This window comes from Phaethon aethereus, assembly GCF_964289735.1.
Source record: "Phaethon aethereus genome assembly, chromosome: 16".
NCBI classification, from domain to species: Eukaryota; Metazoa; Chordata; class Aves; order Phaethontiformes; family Phaethontidae; genus Phaethon; species Phaethon aethereus.
The window spans coordinates 2,378,493-2,392,698 of record NC_138592.1 but is presented as its reverse complement, the minus strand read 5'-3'; the positions used below and the strand labels follow the sequence as shown (position 1 = coordinate 2,392,698).

At 53.7% G+C, this 14,206-nt stretch overlaps 1 protein-coding gene across 1 annotated transcript; it reads right to left on the bottom strand.

Moving 5' to 3' along the window:
- Positions 1–813: 813 nt before the first annotated feature.
- Positions 814–13,763, bottom strand: EEF1A2 (eukaryotic translation elongation factor 1 alpha 2; the record flags this gene model as incomplete). The annotated part of the gene is made up of 7 exons (XM_082007331.1): positions 814–1,373; positions 2,100–2,334; positions 2,421–2,677; positions 4,137–4,287; positions 8,382–8,678; positions 9,745–9,924; positions 13,620–13,763. The coding sequence occupies 7 exons, from the start codon at positions 13,761–13,763 to the stop codon at positions 1,246–1,248; spliced, it is 1,392 nt and encodes a 463-aa protein (XP_081863457.1). The 3' UTR covers positions 814–1,245.
- Positions 13,764–14,206: the final 443 nt, after the last annotated feature.

Below are 14,206 nucleotides of genomic sequence, written 5' to 3'. Positions count from 1 at the left end.
AGACAACCTCAGGATGCCCGAGCACGCTGGCAACCCCACCTTCAGGGAGGAACTATCCCTCGGAAAGGTCCCCAGAAGCACCCTCACACCTCCTCCCTCCACCACCCTGCCCGGCTGTACCACCTCCTGCTCGTTCCCAGGCTCAGTGCTCCCACCCTTTTCCCCTCAAAGCAGCCGGCTGTTGCATTTTGGTCAGTCCAAAACACTGGGCAACCACAGCCCTTTGGACGGGGACAGCTGACGCTGGCTCGCGTGGGGAGAGGCGCTGACCTTGCCCCGGGCCGCAAGTTTGCAATGGCAGCCAAGACACCATCTTGGGTGAAGACCATGAGTGTTGGGGCTTCTTGGGAGTCCTGAGTCACGCCTGGGCTCCAGCACGCGGCCTCAGTCGTGGGGAGAAACGTTCCTGTCACGTTGTTTGGAAAGGGCTGGAGGATCTGCCGTGTGGGAGGCAAAGAAGTGTGTAGAGAGAAGGCAGCCTTGGCCACTTCTCCCAAAATGATGGGGTATTATAAAGAATAAAAGCCATCCTGCTGGCCCTTCAAGGAGGCATGGGGTGTGGTATTTTCTCTCTTTAAATGGCATAACTTTAGCAGGTTAACTTAAGCTTATTTTGCATGGAAAAAATTATAATAAAGGTCCTGATAATTGATATTAGAAGGTTGAGCAGGCTAAGGACAATATCAAAACCCGGCCTGCGGTAAGAACAGCCCCTGCTTTAGGCTGGGGGAATCAGACCAGGGACCTGCATCGGTCAACGGGAGAGAGCTGGGGAAGGGCTGGGCACTGAGTAACTGAATATGGGTGCCAAGCTCTTCTCCTTCCTCCAAATTTCCATCCCAGCCCTACTTGTGCCCATCCCCACCATCTGCTCTAAGTGGGACTACAGGAAACCCATGAAAACCAGCCCCTCTCAATGACAGACGCACACACAGAGCTCCACACCTTTTGGGTTGGTTGGTTTGTTTGGGGTTTTTTTTGTTTGGCTTTTTTTTTTGGTGGTGGTGGGTTTTTTTTCCACTGTGGATGTTGCACCAGTTTTATTGGTAAAATTAACATGAAGCCTCACAAACGCTGGAACATGCTTTTCCTTTTAAAGAATTTCCATTGGACCTTAATGGTGAGCATCCAGTCGTTGACATATAAACTCTTACAAGCTGATGTGCACACATGCGCCCGGGGGAGACGGTGGCAGCGTCCTGGTGTCAGGGGTGGTTTCTGCGCGATGCACTGGGAGCCCACAATTCATTTTCCAGCCTTCTGGGCCTTCTGGGCAGACTTGGTGACTTTACCAGCCCCACCGCTTTTCTTCTCCACGTTCTTGATGACGCCCACAGCCACGGTCTGCCGCATGTCACGGACAGCGAAGCGGCCTGGAGGGTGGAGAGAGGGGGGATGTGAGGGAAACGTGGCCGCCTTGCCCTCCCTAAGGCTGAGATCTTCCTGGGGGGGAGACGGTGGGATCTACGCCAGCCACTCCTGGTGCCATGCGTTACCCCGTCCTTGGAGCAGGTTCCTGCAGGAACGAGCCCTGAGCCACCAATGTTTGCTCTGACCGCCAAGCCGGCCTGATGCTCCTCTCTGTTTGGCTACTTATGCAACTTAAATCACATCTGCTCTCTGCAAGCTCCCGGCATCGCTAAAGCTTCCAGATGTGCAACATTATCGAAAGAAATAGGGGCTTCCCTGCATTAAAAGGTGTCTTCTGCTGAGCAAACTTCCCTCTTTCTTCTCCTGACCAGTTGTGTTTTAAGGCAGAGATGGGGAAGCTGAAAAATATTTCTGCATTCAGAATCTATCAGGGTTTAGCCACTTTGAAGGAAAGGCCCTATTGCTCCCAGAGGGAAAACCCAGCCCTGCCTTTGGAAACCCAGCTCAGAAGAAAGCCCGTCCCACCCCATCAGCCCTAACAAAGTTCATGCATCAGATTTTGCAGCCCCAGCACATGGGGGAGCAACAAAACATGCTCGCTCCCTCCCCAGTCTAACTGGTGGGAGGGAGAGTTAACTGGGAGAGGCTCAGCACGTCTGGTGCGAGCTCTACAATTGGAGAGACTTCATGCTCTTCTGCATGAGACCTCAAAAGAGCCCTTCCCTTACCAAGGGGTGGGTACTGGGAGAAGCTCTCCACACACATTGGCTTGCCGGGGATCATCTCCACGATGGCTGCATCACCCGATTTCAGGGACTTGGGGTTGTCCTCTAGCTTCTTGCCAGAGCGCCGGTCGATCTTCTCCTTCAGCTCGGCAAACTTGCAGGCGATGTGTGCGGTGTGGCAGTCGATGACGGGTGAGTAGCCGGCGCTGATCTGGCCGGGGTGGTTCAGGATGATCACCTGGGGGACAGAGTGGCATCAGGGCAGGGCTGGGAGCCAGCAGATGGTGACAAACCATGCATGGTGGCACCACCAGCTCAGCTGACCTGAGACGTGAACTGCGCTGCCTCCTGCGGCGGGTCCGACTTGCTGTCCCCACAGACGTTCCCACGGCGGATGTCCTTGACGGAGACGTTCTTCACGTTGAAGCCAACGTTGTCCCCGGGCAGAGCCTCGCTCAGGGCCTCGTGGTGCATCTCCACAGACTTCACCTCAGTGGTGATGTTCACGGGTGCAAAGGTGACCACCATGCCGGGCCGCAGAATGCCAGTCTCCACCCGGCCCACGGGGACTGTGCCGATCCCTGCGGGGACAAAGACAGAGCAGAACAAAATGTAACCTGCTTGGCATATCCTTGGGCCAGAGCCTGGCTGCAGCAAAAGCAAGATCAGTGGTTTTCAGCAAAGACCACATTTACTTCTTGCAAAAAACCCCCTCAGATTTTAGCTGCAAGGTCAACATTAGAGTCTTCAAAGATACTACGTCTGTCCTTTCTACCCAACAGTTTGTAAAAAGGGAGTTACACCAGAATCAGAAGGCCCTGAGCAACCCATGTGCCCTGGAAGCTCTTCCTTTGCACCAGCTGTGGCACCTCCTGCGTGGAAGACTGGGCACCTCACTGCGTGCACGCAACAACACGCTCCATATCCCTGACGGCCACACCAGTAGCACGGGATGAAGCCCAGCTGTGCCAGGGAACGAGGGTGGCTAATTAAATGAAGGGGACCTATTACACCCTGTGTCATCAGGAGACATCGGGAAAACTCACCTTTGGAGTCGGATGAAGAACCATTAAGAGAAATAACCATGAAAAGCAGTTGGGGATGTTGGCTGGAACCGTCAGCTCCTCCACATCCTCCCTGCTGCCTCCACCTCCCCCCGTCCCACGGTGTCTCGGCTCTCTAAGGACCTGCCTAATGGTAAAACCGTATCTCTTTCCCCCAGTTGAGCTAGGGGAGGACACAGACCTGCTCACCATCCGTTCATCACCGTCACAGACCTTTCATCTCCATTGCAAACAAAAGACTGCGTTAAAGAGCCTGCTAAAACCCATGTCTAATCCCTGCCTGGTCTCTGCAGTGTACACATCCTTGGAAAAGTGTGGAAAACGGCTGGAAACGCCTGTGCCTGCCTGATCCAGCAGCCGGGGAGTCAGCAGGGCTGCCCGCTGCTGCCAGCAGATCAGAGAGCCCACGGGGTATTTATAGCTTGGAAAAGTGTCCCCATCACCGCTCCAGAGGGAAAGGGAGACGCATCGACCAATGCGCTCCCTACATGGCTGGTGCCGCGGTCCAGCTCGGCAGATGGAGGTGCTGGTGATGGACACCAGCATTTGGGAAGCACGGGCAGACTGCGGCCAAGCCGCCGTGCATCGGCCTCAACAGTGGCCCTCCCCGCTGGCCTTGTCCCTCATCTGGGCCCCAGCAAGTTTTTGATGCCTCCATCTTGCCCTGCCAGCTGTGACCTCTGGGACACCCAAATTTGCAGCCATTTTGGCATCGCGTATTCCCTGGGGAGAGCTCACAAACCTGCTGCTCCTCTCCGGTCCCTGGGCACCTTCGGGCATGTTACCCTTCAAGCCCTGACAGCCCAGTCTTAGGTCTTTGCCCTGGAGCTAACACCCTTCTCCCCAACATCATCTCACGTTTGAGTCCAATCCCTCCAGCTTCCTAATACCCAGAAATGTCATTCCCAAATTCCCACGGAACGAAGACTCCGGTTCAAGCAGGGGGAAGAGGGACAGTGGTAAGGCTTTTGCTCACCTCCGATCTTGTAGACGTCCTGGAGGGGCAGGCGCAGGGGTTTATCTGTGGGGCGGGTCGGGGGCAGGATGGTGTCCAGTGCCTCCAAGAGGGACACCCCGCTGGCGTTGCCTTCCTTGCGCTCCACCTTCCAGCCTTTGAACCAAGGCATCTGGAAACAGAGCAGCAGGAACAACATGCACTGAGTGTGCCCAGCTTCAGCGCCCAGAGGTGATCCCGGAGAGGTGACCCACCAGGACAACCTTCATGGAGTCAGTCCAACCATGCACTGGCTTCACCTGGGGACTTTTCACTCCACTATCCCTGCAGGCTTATCTGCACCCCCTTGCTCAGCCTCCCCCCTCTCTCCTAGAAATGTGCGAAACATCCATTAACAGGAGAAAAAGGGTGGAAATGGTTAAATCCAGCAAACTCAGTCCCCATTCCCAACACCAACCTGAGGATGTTGCCTTCCCATGCCAGCTCCCTGGAAACTGCACTCCAGCAATGACGGAACAGGGACCACAGGGCCTCCCAGCTACAGAGCACCCAACCTTCAGTCCTGGGAGCCGAGTTTCTTCTCCCTGCTTGCTCCTGCTATCACCCCTCCAGGGTTTGGTTTTTAAACCCTGGCTTGGGAGGATGCTGGAAAGCTTGCACTAGGACTGTTTTTCACAGGTGCTCTCTCCTCCTACCCTAAATTGGACCCTTGGAGCTAAAATTGGCCAGAAAAGAGGCAGAGAGGTAGGGAAATGTGCTCAGCAGAGGCCATGGTTTGATGCAGTGCTTTCTTGGGGTGATGCTGCACATTTGGAAGCTGTAGCAATGCCTGGGGCTTGCCGGCAAGAAAAATTCAGTCCTGGGGTCTTAAACAACCCTGACACAACAAACAGAGGTCAGAGTCTGCAACGACATCCCCCCTTCCTCTGCAGAGAGGTTTAGACAACATTTTCCTGCCCAGATGTAAAACGCTGCCATGCACGCGTTATGGATGTGGCTTTTTCCTTAGGCACCATCATCGGTGGCACAGTGCATTGGGTATTGGGCTGGGCCAGGGGTGAAACGGGACCCCCAAAGTGCCCCCAGTTTCACAGCAATCCCTGGAGGACACGGCTATGCCACGGCTGGTTTCCCATCCTGCAGCCTGCACCACTTTCGGGAGGGAGCGACGGGAAGAGCTGGAACCAGCCAGGGAATTCAGCCTGCATCGAACGTGTTCAGGTCAGCCTCCCTCGGAGGGTCACGGCTGACACCGGCTGACCTCCTTGGTGGCAGTGGCAGGAGGAGCCTGGGGACACTTTTGAAGAGGGATCCTTCCCCGGGCACTGCAGCTATTGCCACGCAGCCGGCCCCAGCGCCCGGCTAACAGCTCAGCGAAATGACAAATCCATCCAGCCGGTGACAGAGACGCATGTGATGCGCGGGATGACTCAGACCTTCCCCCCAGCCTGCTGGCGCTTGTCCCGAAACGCCGGGCAGCCGCCTGCCCGCAGGCTCTGCTCTGCAGGGTGACGGCCACCCGTGTGCCCGCAGGTCCCGTCCCTCTGCCCCTGCACAGCTTGGGGACATGCAGAAATGGCAACCTCTGCCCCGCGATGCCTGGCTGTCAGCGCCATCCTTTTTCCTTTCGGTGCTTTATCCAGAAAACCTCTGACATCCCAAGGATCAAAGACGTGCTTTGACACCTTCTGGGAGCAAGTTCACTCTGAGCAACCTCGGCATGGCCCCAGGGTGAGAAGCATCTGCAAAACCTGGTTTGTGCTGCCTCCTAGGGCCACGCAAGTAAAATCTCTCCCATGTATTTCCCAGATCTGCTTCCCAAAAAGCAATTCCTATTCCACTATAGAATAGTGGACTATTGTAGGGTCAACTCCTATAGGCAAAGCAGGATCTGACCAAACCCCACAGCCAGACAGGCTAAACTGCAGGCTCAAGCCCCCGTGAATAACAGCTGAGCTCCAACGCTTTTGCACCCCAAATGCATTTGACAGAGCAGTCACCTTTCTCTGATTTTACCCAGCCCGTGAGCATCCCACCACACCCACCCACGCAGCCCATCATGGAGGCTGCAGCCCCGGGCCACCAGGCTCCCTTGCACCACACATCAGGTGTGTTTGTGTTGCAGCACCCCACGGGGTGAAAGTCTCCCAAACCACATCGAATGGCCCAGTTCTGTCAGCTGCAGCAACAGAAAGCTGGCGTCACATAAAATCCCATTTGCCAAAAAGCTCTCAAATGCCAAACCTTGATGCAAGTGCAGCCCAGCCGTCATTTTGTGCAGTTGGCCTTGGGCTGCCGTGCGACAGGGACGTGGGCTGGAGTCTCCCACACAGAGCTGGCTCCAGCCTGACGTACCACCGCACCTCCCCTCGCCCAGAGGCGACGGGAGCTGCGGGGACGTCACAGCTTTAATCCCCGCTTTCTGGTAAGTCCCCTGACAGACAGAGAAGTCACTTGCCTTGATCCTCAGTGAAACCCCACCAAAAATTGTGACTGAAAAAAAGAGCTTTTTCAGTCAAGGAATGAGAGGAGAGATATCTACACTGGCTTCCTGCTCAAGCTTTCCTAGATGGGGTGCCACATGGGAAAGAGGAGTCTGCCCCAAGCTGGTGTCCTGGAAAAGGCAGGATGGGGACCTCCTTGGGACCACAGCATGGGGAGGACTCTGCACCCTCTCCAGCAAAGCTCGTGCTCATCCAGCCCTCTGGCCAGGCTTTCTTCCCAATTGCCCAGCTCCTGGGAACCCACCCCAGAGCCAGCTACCTCCTTACAGCAAAGGGGAGAATTATTTCAGCTCCTGCCTTCTCCTGGGCAGCACATCATCTTGAGAACATGCTCCGTCCGGAGGAAGGGGGCCATCAAGGCCCATCCTGCTCTGTGCCTCCCCTCTGCAGCCTATTAATAGCAGAATTATTTGGGATCATCTTCCCAGCCCAGCAGCTGCTGACATTTGGGGCCTGCCTGATTTGAGGCACCCAGGAACTATGCGGCGGGGTTTGGCATGGCCGCGGTTGACCTTTATCCCAGCTCTGCTCCACAGGGGACAGGAACCTCCCAAGGACTCCAAAAATTCCTTCCTTCCAAGCCAGCCCCAAGTAAGATCTCCTTCCCCAAGGAGCTGTGTTTCGTGTCGGTGCAAGCTTGCATTGCAGCACTCCTCTAGCTCAGGCTCGTGATCCCTGACCTCCCTCGGTTGCTGCTATACTCATACGTTGCCTCCCTCCCCGTAGAGCCCGGACCCATAATCCACAGGTGAAGTCCTAAAGCCCCTTTAAGCATCAAATTTCTCATTGCTTCTACAAGGGATGGCTGAGGGTTTCTGGTCTGAGCAACTTGTTCAAGGTCACCCAGAAGCCAGCAGGAGAGCAGGGACCTTCCTCTGGCCAGAACTCTCCAGCTCATAATTTCTTTAGAAGTCTAAAGCTGGGGTAGCTTTCTCTCCAAAAAAACAGCGTCAGAGTAACGACTGCTACTGGCAGCCTGCCCACCAAGGGTCCCCATCCTTCTTCAAGCTCTTCTTTCTCCCCTGCTGTCATACGAAATCATGGCAAGGGCCCACCCAGAGCACCCTGCCTTTGTGTGTGCCCACCATCCCCATCACTGCTGCACAGGGAGAGACCTTGTCAAAATCAGCTGGACAAGGACTCACCCCAAAGGGATGCTCAAGGAAACTATGGTTTTGGCATGGGAAACCTGGTACCTCCCCAGGCAAAAGTCCCCTTAAGAAGTGAGATCCCAGCACTGTAACCGGAGGTGCGGCTGCCTCAGTGGCATACGGCAGCGATGGGAAAGGGTACCTGATACCCAACATGCGGGAGCCCGCCTGTGGGATGGGAGCTGTTCCAAGCCTGTGACCAGATCGTGTTATTTCCCTCAGAAAACAATGCCCTAAAAACACACATGATGTTCCTGCTGAGAGTGACAATTGCTGCGGATGGCTCTAACGTCATTATGGGTCTGACGATGCGAAACCTTCAAATCACATCCTAGAAGCAAAGCCATCATTTCCTGAAGATGCTCATGTTTAGCCACTGGGGTGTCTGGCCATGGTACAGCAACCAATGTGCCCATGAACAGTGCGCCCATTCATCCCGGCTCAGCACAATCAGAGCTACGTGACAAAAACACATCTACGCTGGCAACACGGGCCATTACGCACAACGGGTGCATGAAATGTGCCTGCGGTTTTCAGAGCACGGATGTCAGCTCCAGCCTGGCTCAGGATAGTCAGGGTGGGAGGAAAAGTCCACCACAATGCACACTTACGTTGGGAGAGGGCTCCAGCATGTTGTCTCCATGCCAGCCCGAGATGGGCACGAAGGGAACTGTGGCTGGGTTGTAGCCGATCTTCTTGATGTAGGCGCTGACCTCCTTGACAATCTCATCGTAGCGTTTCTCGCTGTACGGAGGCTCTGTGGAATCCATCTTGTTGATGCCCACGATGAGCTGCTTCACCCCCAGGGTATAAGCCAGCAGGGCATGCTCACGAGTCTGCCCATTCTTGGAGATACCGGCTTCAAATTCACCGACGCCGGCCGCAACGATCAGGACAGCACAGTCAGCCTGGGAGGAGAGAGCTAATGAATTGCTTCTGCCCCCAGAGAGCACTGCACCCGGTGACACCCCTGAGAGCTTTGAGTGAGTCCCAGATGAACACTAGTCATGGCTTGGACAGACTCCCTGCCAGCTGCTACCCATAATCCTGCTGGTCTACCACAAAACTGACCCAACTGTGTTATTTCAGACTTGCCAACTGTTTTGCAACGAGGGTTGGAAACCAGGGTGGGTCCCTCCAGGTTGCATAACTCCAACCAGGACCTCATCTTGATCATTTAGAGAGGCACAGGCAAGGCCTTATCTAAAACTCTGCTGAAGTCTTGCAACTAATCTCCCTGGGTGGTGGATACAGCCATGCAAGCTGTGTTCTCTGACTTACTTCTGTACCCAGAGCCCACAGCAGAAGCTGCCTGGGTTTGACGGAAAGCCATGCCCAGCCCAACCGGCATCACAGTGGGAATCTCACTGGGCATGCAGCAGGGCTCATCCAGCACCTGTCAACCACAGTGAGATGCAGGAATGCCCTGCAGTGCAACGAGGGGAAACTGCCCTACCCTGGAAGGGTAGACCATGGACTTTGGCAATGATGTGATGTGGTTTATGGGACAAAGACAGCTGTTTCAAGAAAAAGGAAGGAGAAAAGACCCAGGGAGTCTCCTTTAGCCAATAAAACCCACGGGATTGTTAGAAGTTTCTTGTATACCTCAGTTGGCTGAGTCTAAAATAATGTGGAAGACACCTTCGCAAAAAGGCCTGTAAGTCGTAGCATGCCACCTCGCAGGGAGGCCATATTCATCTCCACCTCCTCCAAGAAGGGGAGATGGGGTGGAGAAACAACTTCTCTGTGCCCAAGGAAGCCCCTTCTCCCAGATGCCCAGGAATGTACAGGATCATGGCGAGCTGGGTCCCCTGGTCCTCTTGCATGGACCCTGCTCAATGCCACTTGACGTCTGCTGTCTCAACTACTCACCTCCAAAAGGACACCAACAGCACCTATGTGACCCTGGGCTCATCAGCAAGTCTCAGCCTCCCACCTCGGGCAGCCCCCCGCCCTCTGGCCACCATTTCTCACCTGGGAGGTCCCAGTGATCATGTTCTTGATGAAGTCCCTGTGGCCAGGTGCATCAATGATAGTGATGTAGTACTTGGTGGTCTCAAACTTCCACAGCGAGATGTCAATGGTGATGCCACGCTCGCGCTCGGCCTTCAGTTTGTCCAGCACCCAGGCGTATTTGAAGGACCCCTTCCCCATCTGGCCAACACAAAGGCAAGAGCTGGTGAGAAACCCAAGTCCATAGCACTGATACCAGCAACCTACCCTCTGGGGCACATCCCAAGCTCACATAGGCAGAGGATCATGTTGCAAACATTGGAGGCAAAATACCCTAAATTCAGTGGCAGCCATGATTTATTTACTAATAAATACAGGTGACAGGAGAGACTGTCCTCAACATGTTCCTCAACAGGATGGAGGAGAGGCTGAAAGAATTCTGAAGTGAATTTGTGAGTGGGGCTGGATGGACAGGAGTTGGAACCAGTGTGACCCACAAGGTTTCCTTCATGGAACACCAGCACTGCTGCTGGGAAATCATGCTGCTACACAACTATACAGCAACGGTGAAAAGCTTCTTATTGTTGCATTTTAATCTATAAAGCCAACTTGTGAGACAGTTGGTTGGCGAGAAAGGGCATTGCTGCATGAGTGAGACCAGGGAGGGGAATGGGTTAAAAGAAAACGAAATGCGAGATGGTTGCTATGAGCAGAATAGAAACGTGATTGATTTTTGCCACAGTGTGCGAATTCACACAAAAAGCTACTGTGAGCTGCAGCCAGACCAACTGTTGTTGCCAAATGGCCAAAATCTCAGCTGACATTGTAATGCATAAAATCATGCTGGGTGAGATCAGCTACAGTAAATCTCTCCATCCTGTGATAAAGCACACTCCTTGGTAAAACCATGATGTCACTTCTGAACCACTTTATTCTTTGGGTTGGTGTCCTTTGACGTCATGTCATCAGGAAGAGCCAGACTTCCCCCCACCCCAGCATGGAGGTGGCGTGCCCACTCCGAGCTGGGATCATGCCCACGCAGAGATGGGGCAGCTCAAGACCACCCCTGGCTGATCGGGCTGTGTGCCGGAGCAGCCTGGGGAGCCCGGCCGAAGCAAAGGGTTAATGGGCATCGGTCATCAGCTCTTAGCCTCAGATGCAAGGCTTTGTTTAAGATGGAAAATGGAATTTAGGTCATTCATGGATGATTTAATGGGCTCTAACCGCTGTGCAAGGACAGAGCTGCGATACCCCGACTCCCATCCATCCATCCTGGCGTTCTCTGCAACCGCGGTTTCTTCTGGAGTATCAATGCATAAATTCATTATGGGCAATTATAAATCACCGGTCCAGAGGGAAGTGCTTCCCGATCGCAGGCAGCAAACGCTGCAGTGATGATTCTCACCGAGAAGCCTCACGCAGCATCACATCTGAACGTGTCCTGCCCAGGGGCTGCTCTGCCCCGGCTCCGCGCTCCCGCCCCGTGCTCGGCCGGCACAAGGAATTAACGGTGCTGGCCCATTTATGTAACAGCTGAGCGCTGCGATGACTTTGCAGCTTGCTCCGGAGGATTACAGGCAAAATCCTAAAGCCAGGGGCAAGCCTCCCTCCAAGGAGGGGAAACCAGGTCGAAAGGGTGATGCCCCTGCGAGTTCTCGCACCTGCGGGACGGGCAGTCAGGGGGAGGAAAAAACCCAGAATCAAATCTCTGCTCCTAAGCATCCTCCTAGGCATTGGGCTTAGTGAGGAGGCAGAGCAGGAGCTGGGGGGTTAACGCTCTCGAACCCCTCTCCTGCCAGGGGAGAAGGGAGGGGGTCGTTAGAGTGTGCTCATTTAATGCTGACAATGGCAGAGAGACACCGAGGAACGGTGCATTTTGTGCAATTCATTAATAATGGGTAGTTCTCGGGCAGGAGCTCAATCAGCACATCCCACAGCCTTTCAGCCATCGGCAGCCTATTCTCTCACTTCTGGATGGGGAAACTGAGGCACAGAGCAGACCCCTGGCCCTCCCGCGGGAGCCGAGTGGGAATCGGCACCTTATTGCACACAAACAGCCAGCCATCTCGTGTGACCCCCCCAGAACTCGGCATCATACGTAACTCGAAGACAAATGACATCCTTTATTTAGAAAACAGTTCCCCTCCTTTCACGAGGTATATTCAGTTACCCAGAGCTGTTGTTGGGGGGAAAAAAAAAACTACAACCAAAAAACCAGGGTATTATCCAGCTTTGCACAATACCTTCCCTGTTCAGTGCCAGAAACAGCTTGATTTTCCTTGATCAAACCCCAGCGGAGGGACAGCTTTCTATCTGGAGACCACAAATGCTGAATTTTTTAAAATAGAACAACTTTCCTTTCGGAGATACTGTTACCTCTGCGCTTGAGTCAAAAGGAAAAAAAGAAAAAGCCTTGCTTTCTTCTCTTAAAAAAAAAAATCAGACCCTGTTTTTTTTGTTGGCTTTTTGGGTGCACGCAGGCCTCCATTTCCTGCGAATGCCACCTAATGGAAGAAAACCCTTCCCCAGCCCTGCATCAGAAAATGGAGTCTGTAAGCTCAGTCAATAGGCTATTAATAGCAGCTTCCAGTCCCCGTGTATTCTGGCAAGTCAGTGAAAGTGTCTGTTCAATTAAAATAACCGCAGTCACATCTACGATAACCTAATCACGCCATAGCCGATCTGTAGGTAAAGGGGGGAAACACAGAGAGGGATATCAGCGATCATTTTAAAGCAGGGGGGAGAGGGATCATTTTGTATGAAGGAAGAAGCTCTTTGCTTAAGGGCTGGAAAAAAGGGCTGCCAGCGAGGAAGGAAAATGGGTGGTTTGGCTCGGACGCTATCAGCAAATGCAAAGGGCTCAGACAGACAGACAGCAAAACATCTAATCAAGAGTGGCAGCTCTGTAAACATTTTTAATTTTTTTTTCTTCATTGAAATGTGGGATCTGGTCCAGAAAAAAAAAAATAATAATCAAGGGACATCTGCATTAAGGAATCCTGGAATGATGACGACAAGCCATCTTCTGAGAGACCAGATCTGCTCTATCAATCACACAGCCAGTCTTTTCCTGGCTCACCCACCTCTCTAGAATTTACCATCATTAATTTCTGAGAGCTTCCAATTCACATTTTTCTCCCCAAGGTTATTTCTTCCTCTTTAATCTTTGTATTTGCAACTTTATAGGTATTGGGTTGTGCTTTACTGTGTGACAGCCTGCTAAACGCACGGACTATTACATTGCTGCAAATGTCATCATTATAAGAGTTAAACAAAAGGGTTTAACTTAAATGCTCATACTTCATGCCAGCTTTTCTAGATTAAAGGCTACCAATCAAGCTACACATCAGGCCATATGCTTCAGAAAAATGAGAATGGGGTTTTTAACAAACTGGATCAAACGAGTGGTCCAGCTGATGCTCCACCTCGTCCCCAGCAGGCACTGGAAATAGATGCTTTAGAGTGAAATTCAGAGAGTCCTGCACTAGGCAGTGAGGGATTATCAGGTTTTCTTCCTTGTGCACAATATTTAGAAGGAATTTCATGCCCTGAAGCGCTACGGTTTGTGGCTCTTCCAGAACCCTAACCCCATCTTGCAGACCTCGCCGTGCCCCTGCCCTCATTAACAGCCCACAGCAGGGAGTCTCCCAGCTCCGGAGAAGAGGGTGGCGAGCGCCCAAATGGCCTGTTTTCCCAAGGCCAGAGGAGTCAGGAAGACCCAGAGGTACAGCGGGAAGAAAAAAGAGTCGGGAACAAAGGGAGAAAGAGAAAGTACGAGAAGGGCAACGCCAGGAGAAGGGGAGTATCGCCCGTGGGACAGTTGTGGGGCGTCAGTGTGGAGCATCCCTGGGGGTGGGAGCGGGGGGTGGGGGGCACGCTGGGGGACCGATCCTCACCTCGGCAGCCTCCTTCTCAAATTTCTCAATGGTCCTTTTGTCAATGCCCCCGCATTTGTAGATGAGGTGCCCGGTGGTGGTGGATTTCCCAGAGTCCACATGTCCGATGACGACAATGTTGATATGAGTCTTCTCCTTCCCCATGCTGGTGGGCTACGCGGGGCGGGCGGCGGCGGGGAGGGCTGTGGGAATGCAGCTGCTTTTCTGGGGAGGCTGCAGGTGGAAGAGGCAAGCAAGTCAAAAGAGCCCCCGTGACAGCACCCTCTCAGCCCACGGGGGTTGACTCTCCTCCCCATGCCCCACCTTCCCGCTGGACCAGTGCCCCATCCCGGCCGGGGCTGCCTGGCCTCGTCTGGCAGCTCTGCCCGCGCTGGGACGGAGCCAGCCCACCCCAGGAGGAGGCCAGCCGGGCTATTTCTGGCCGCCATGTACAGCCTCCAAGTCTCAGCAAGATGGCACTTTTTTCAGCGTCTCGCCCTCCACCACCCTCCTGGAGACCCCCAGTTCCCAGGGCTATGTCATCGGTGCCTCGAAGGTGCCCTTACTCCCAGGAAAACCTTCCTCTGGCTCAGAGTTTGCTGTTGCTG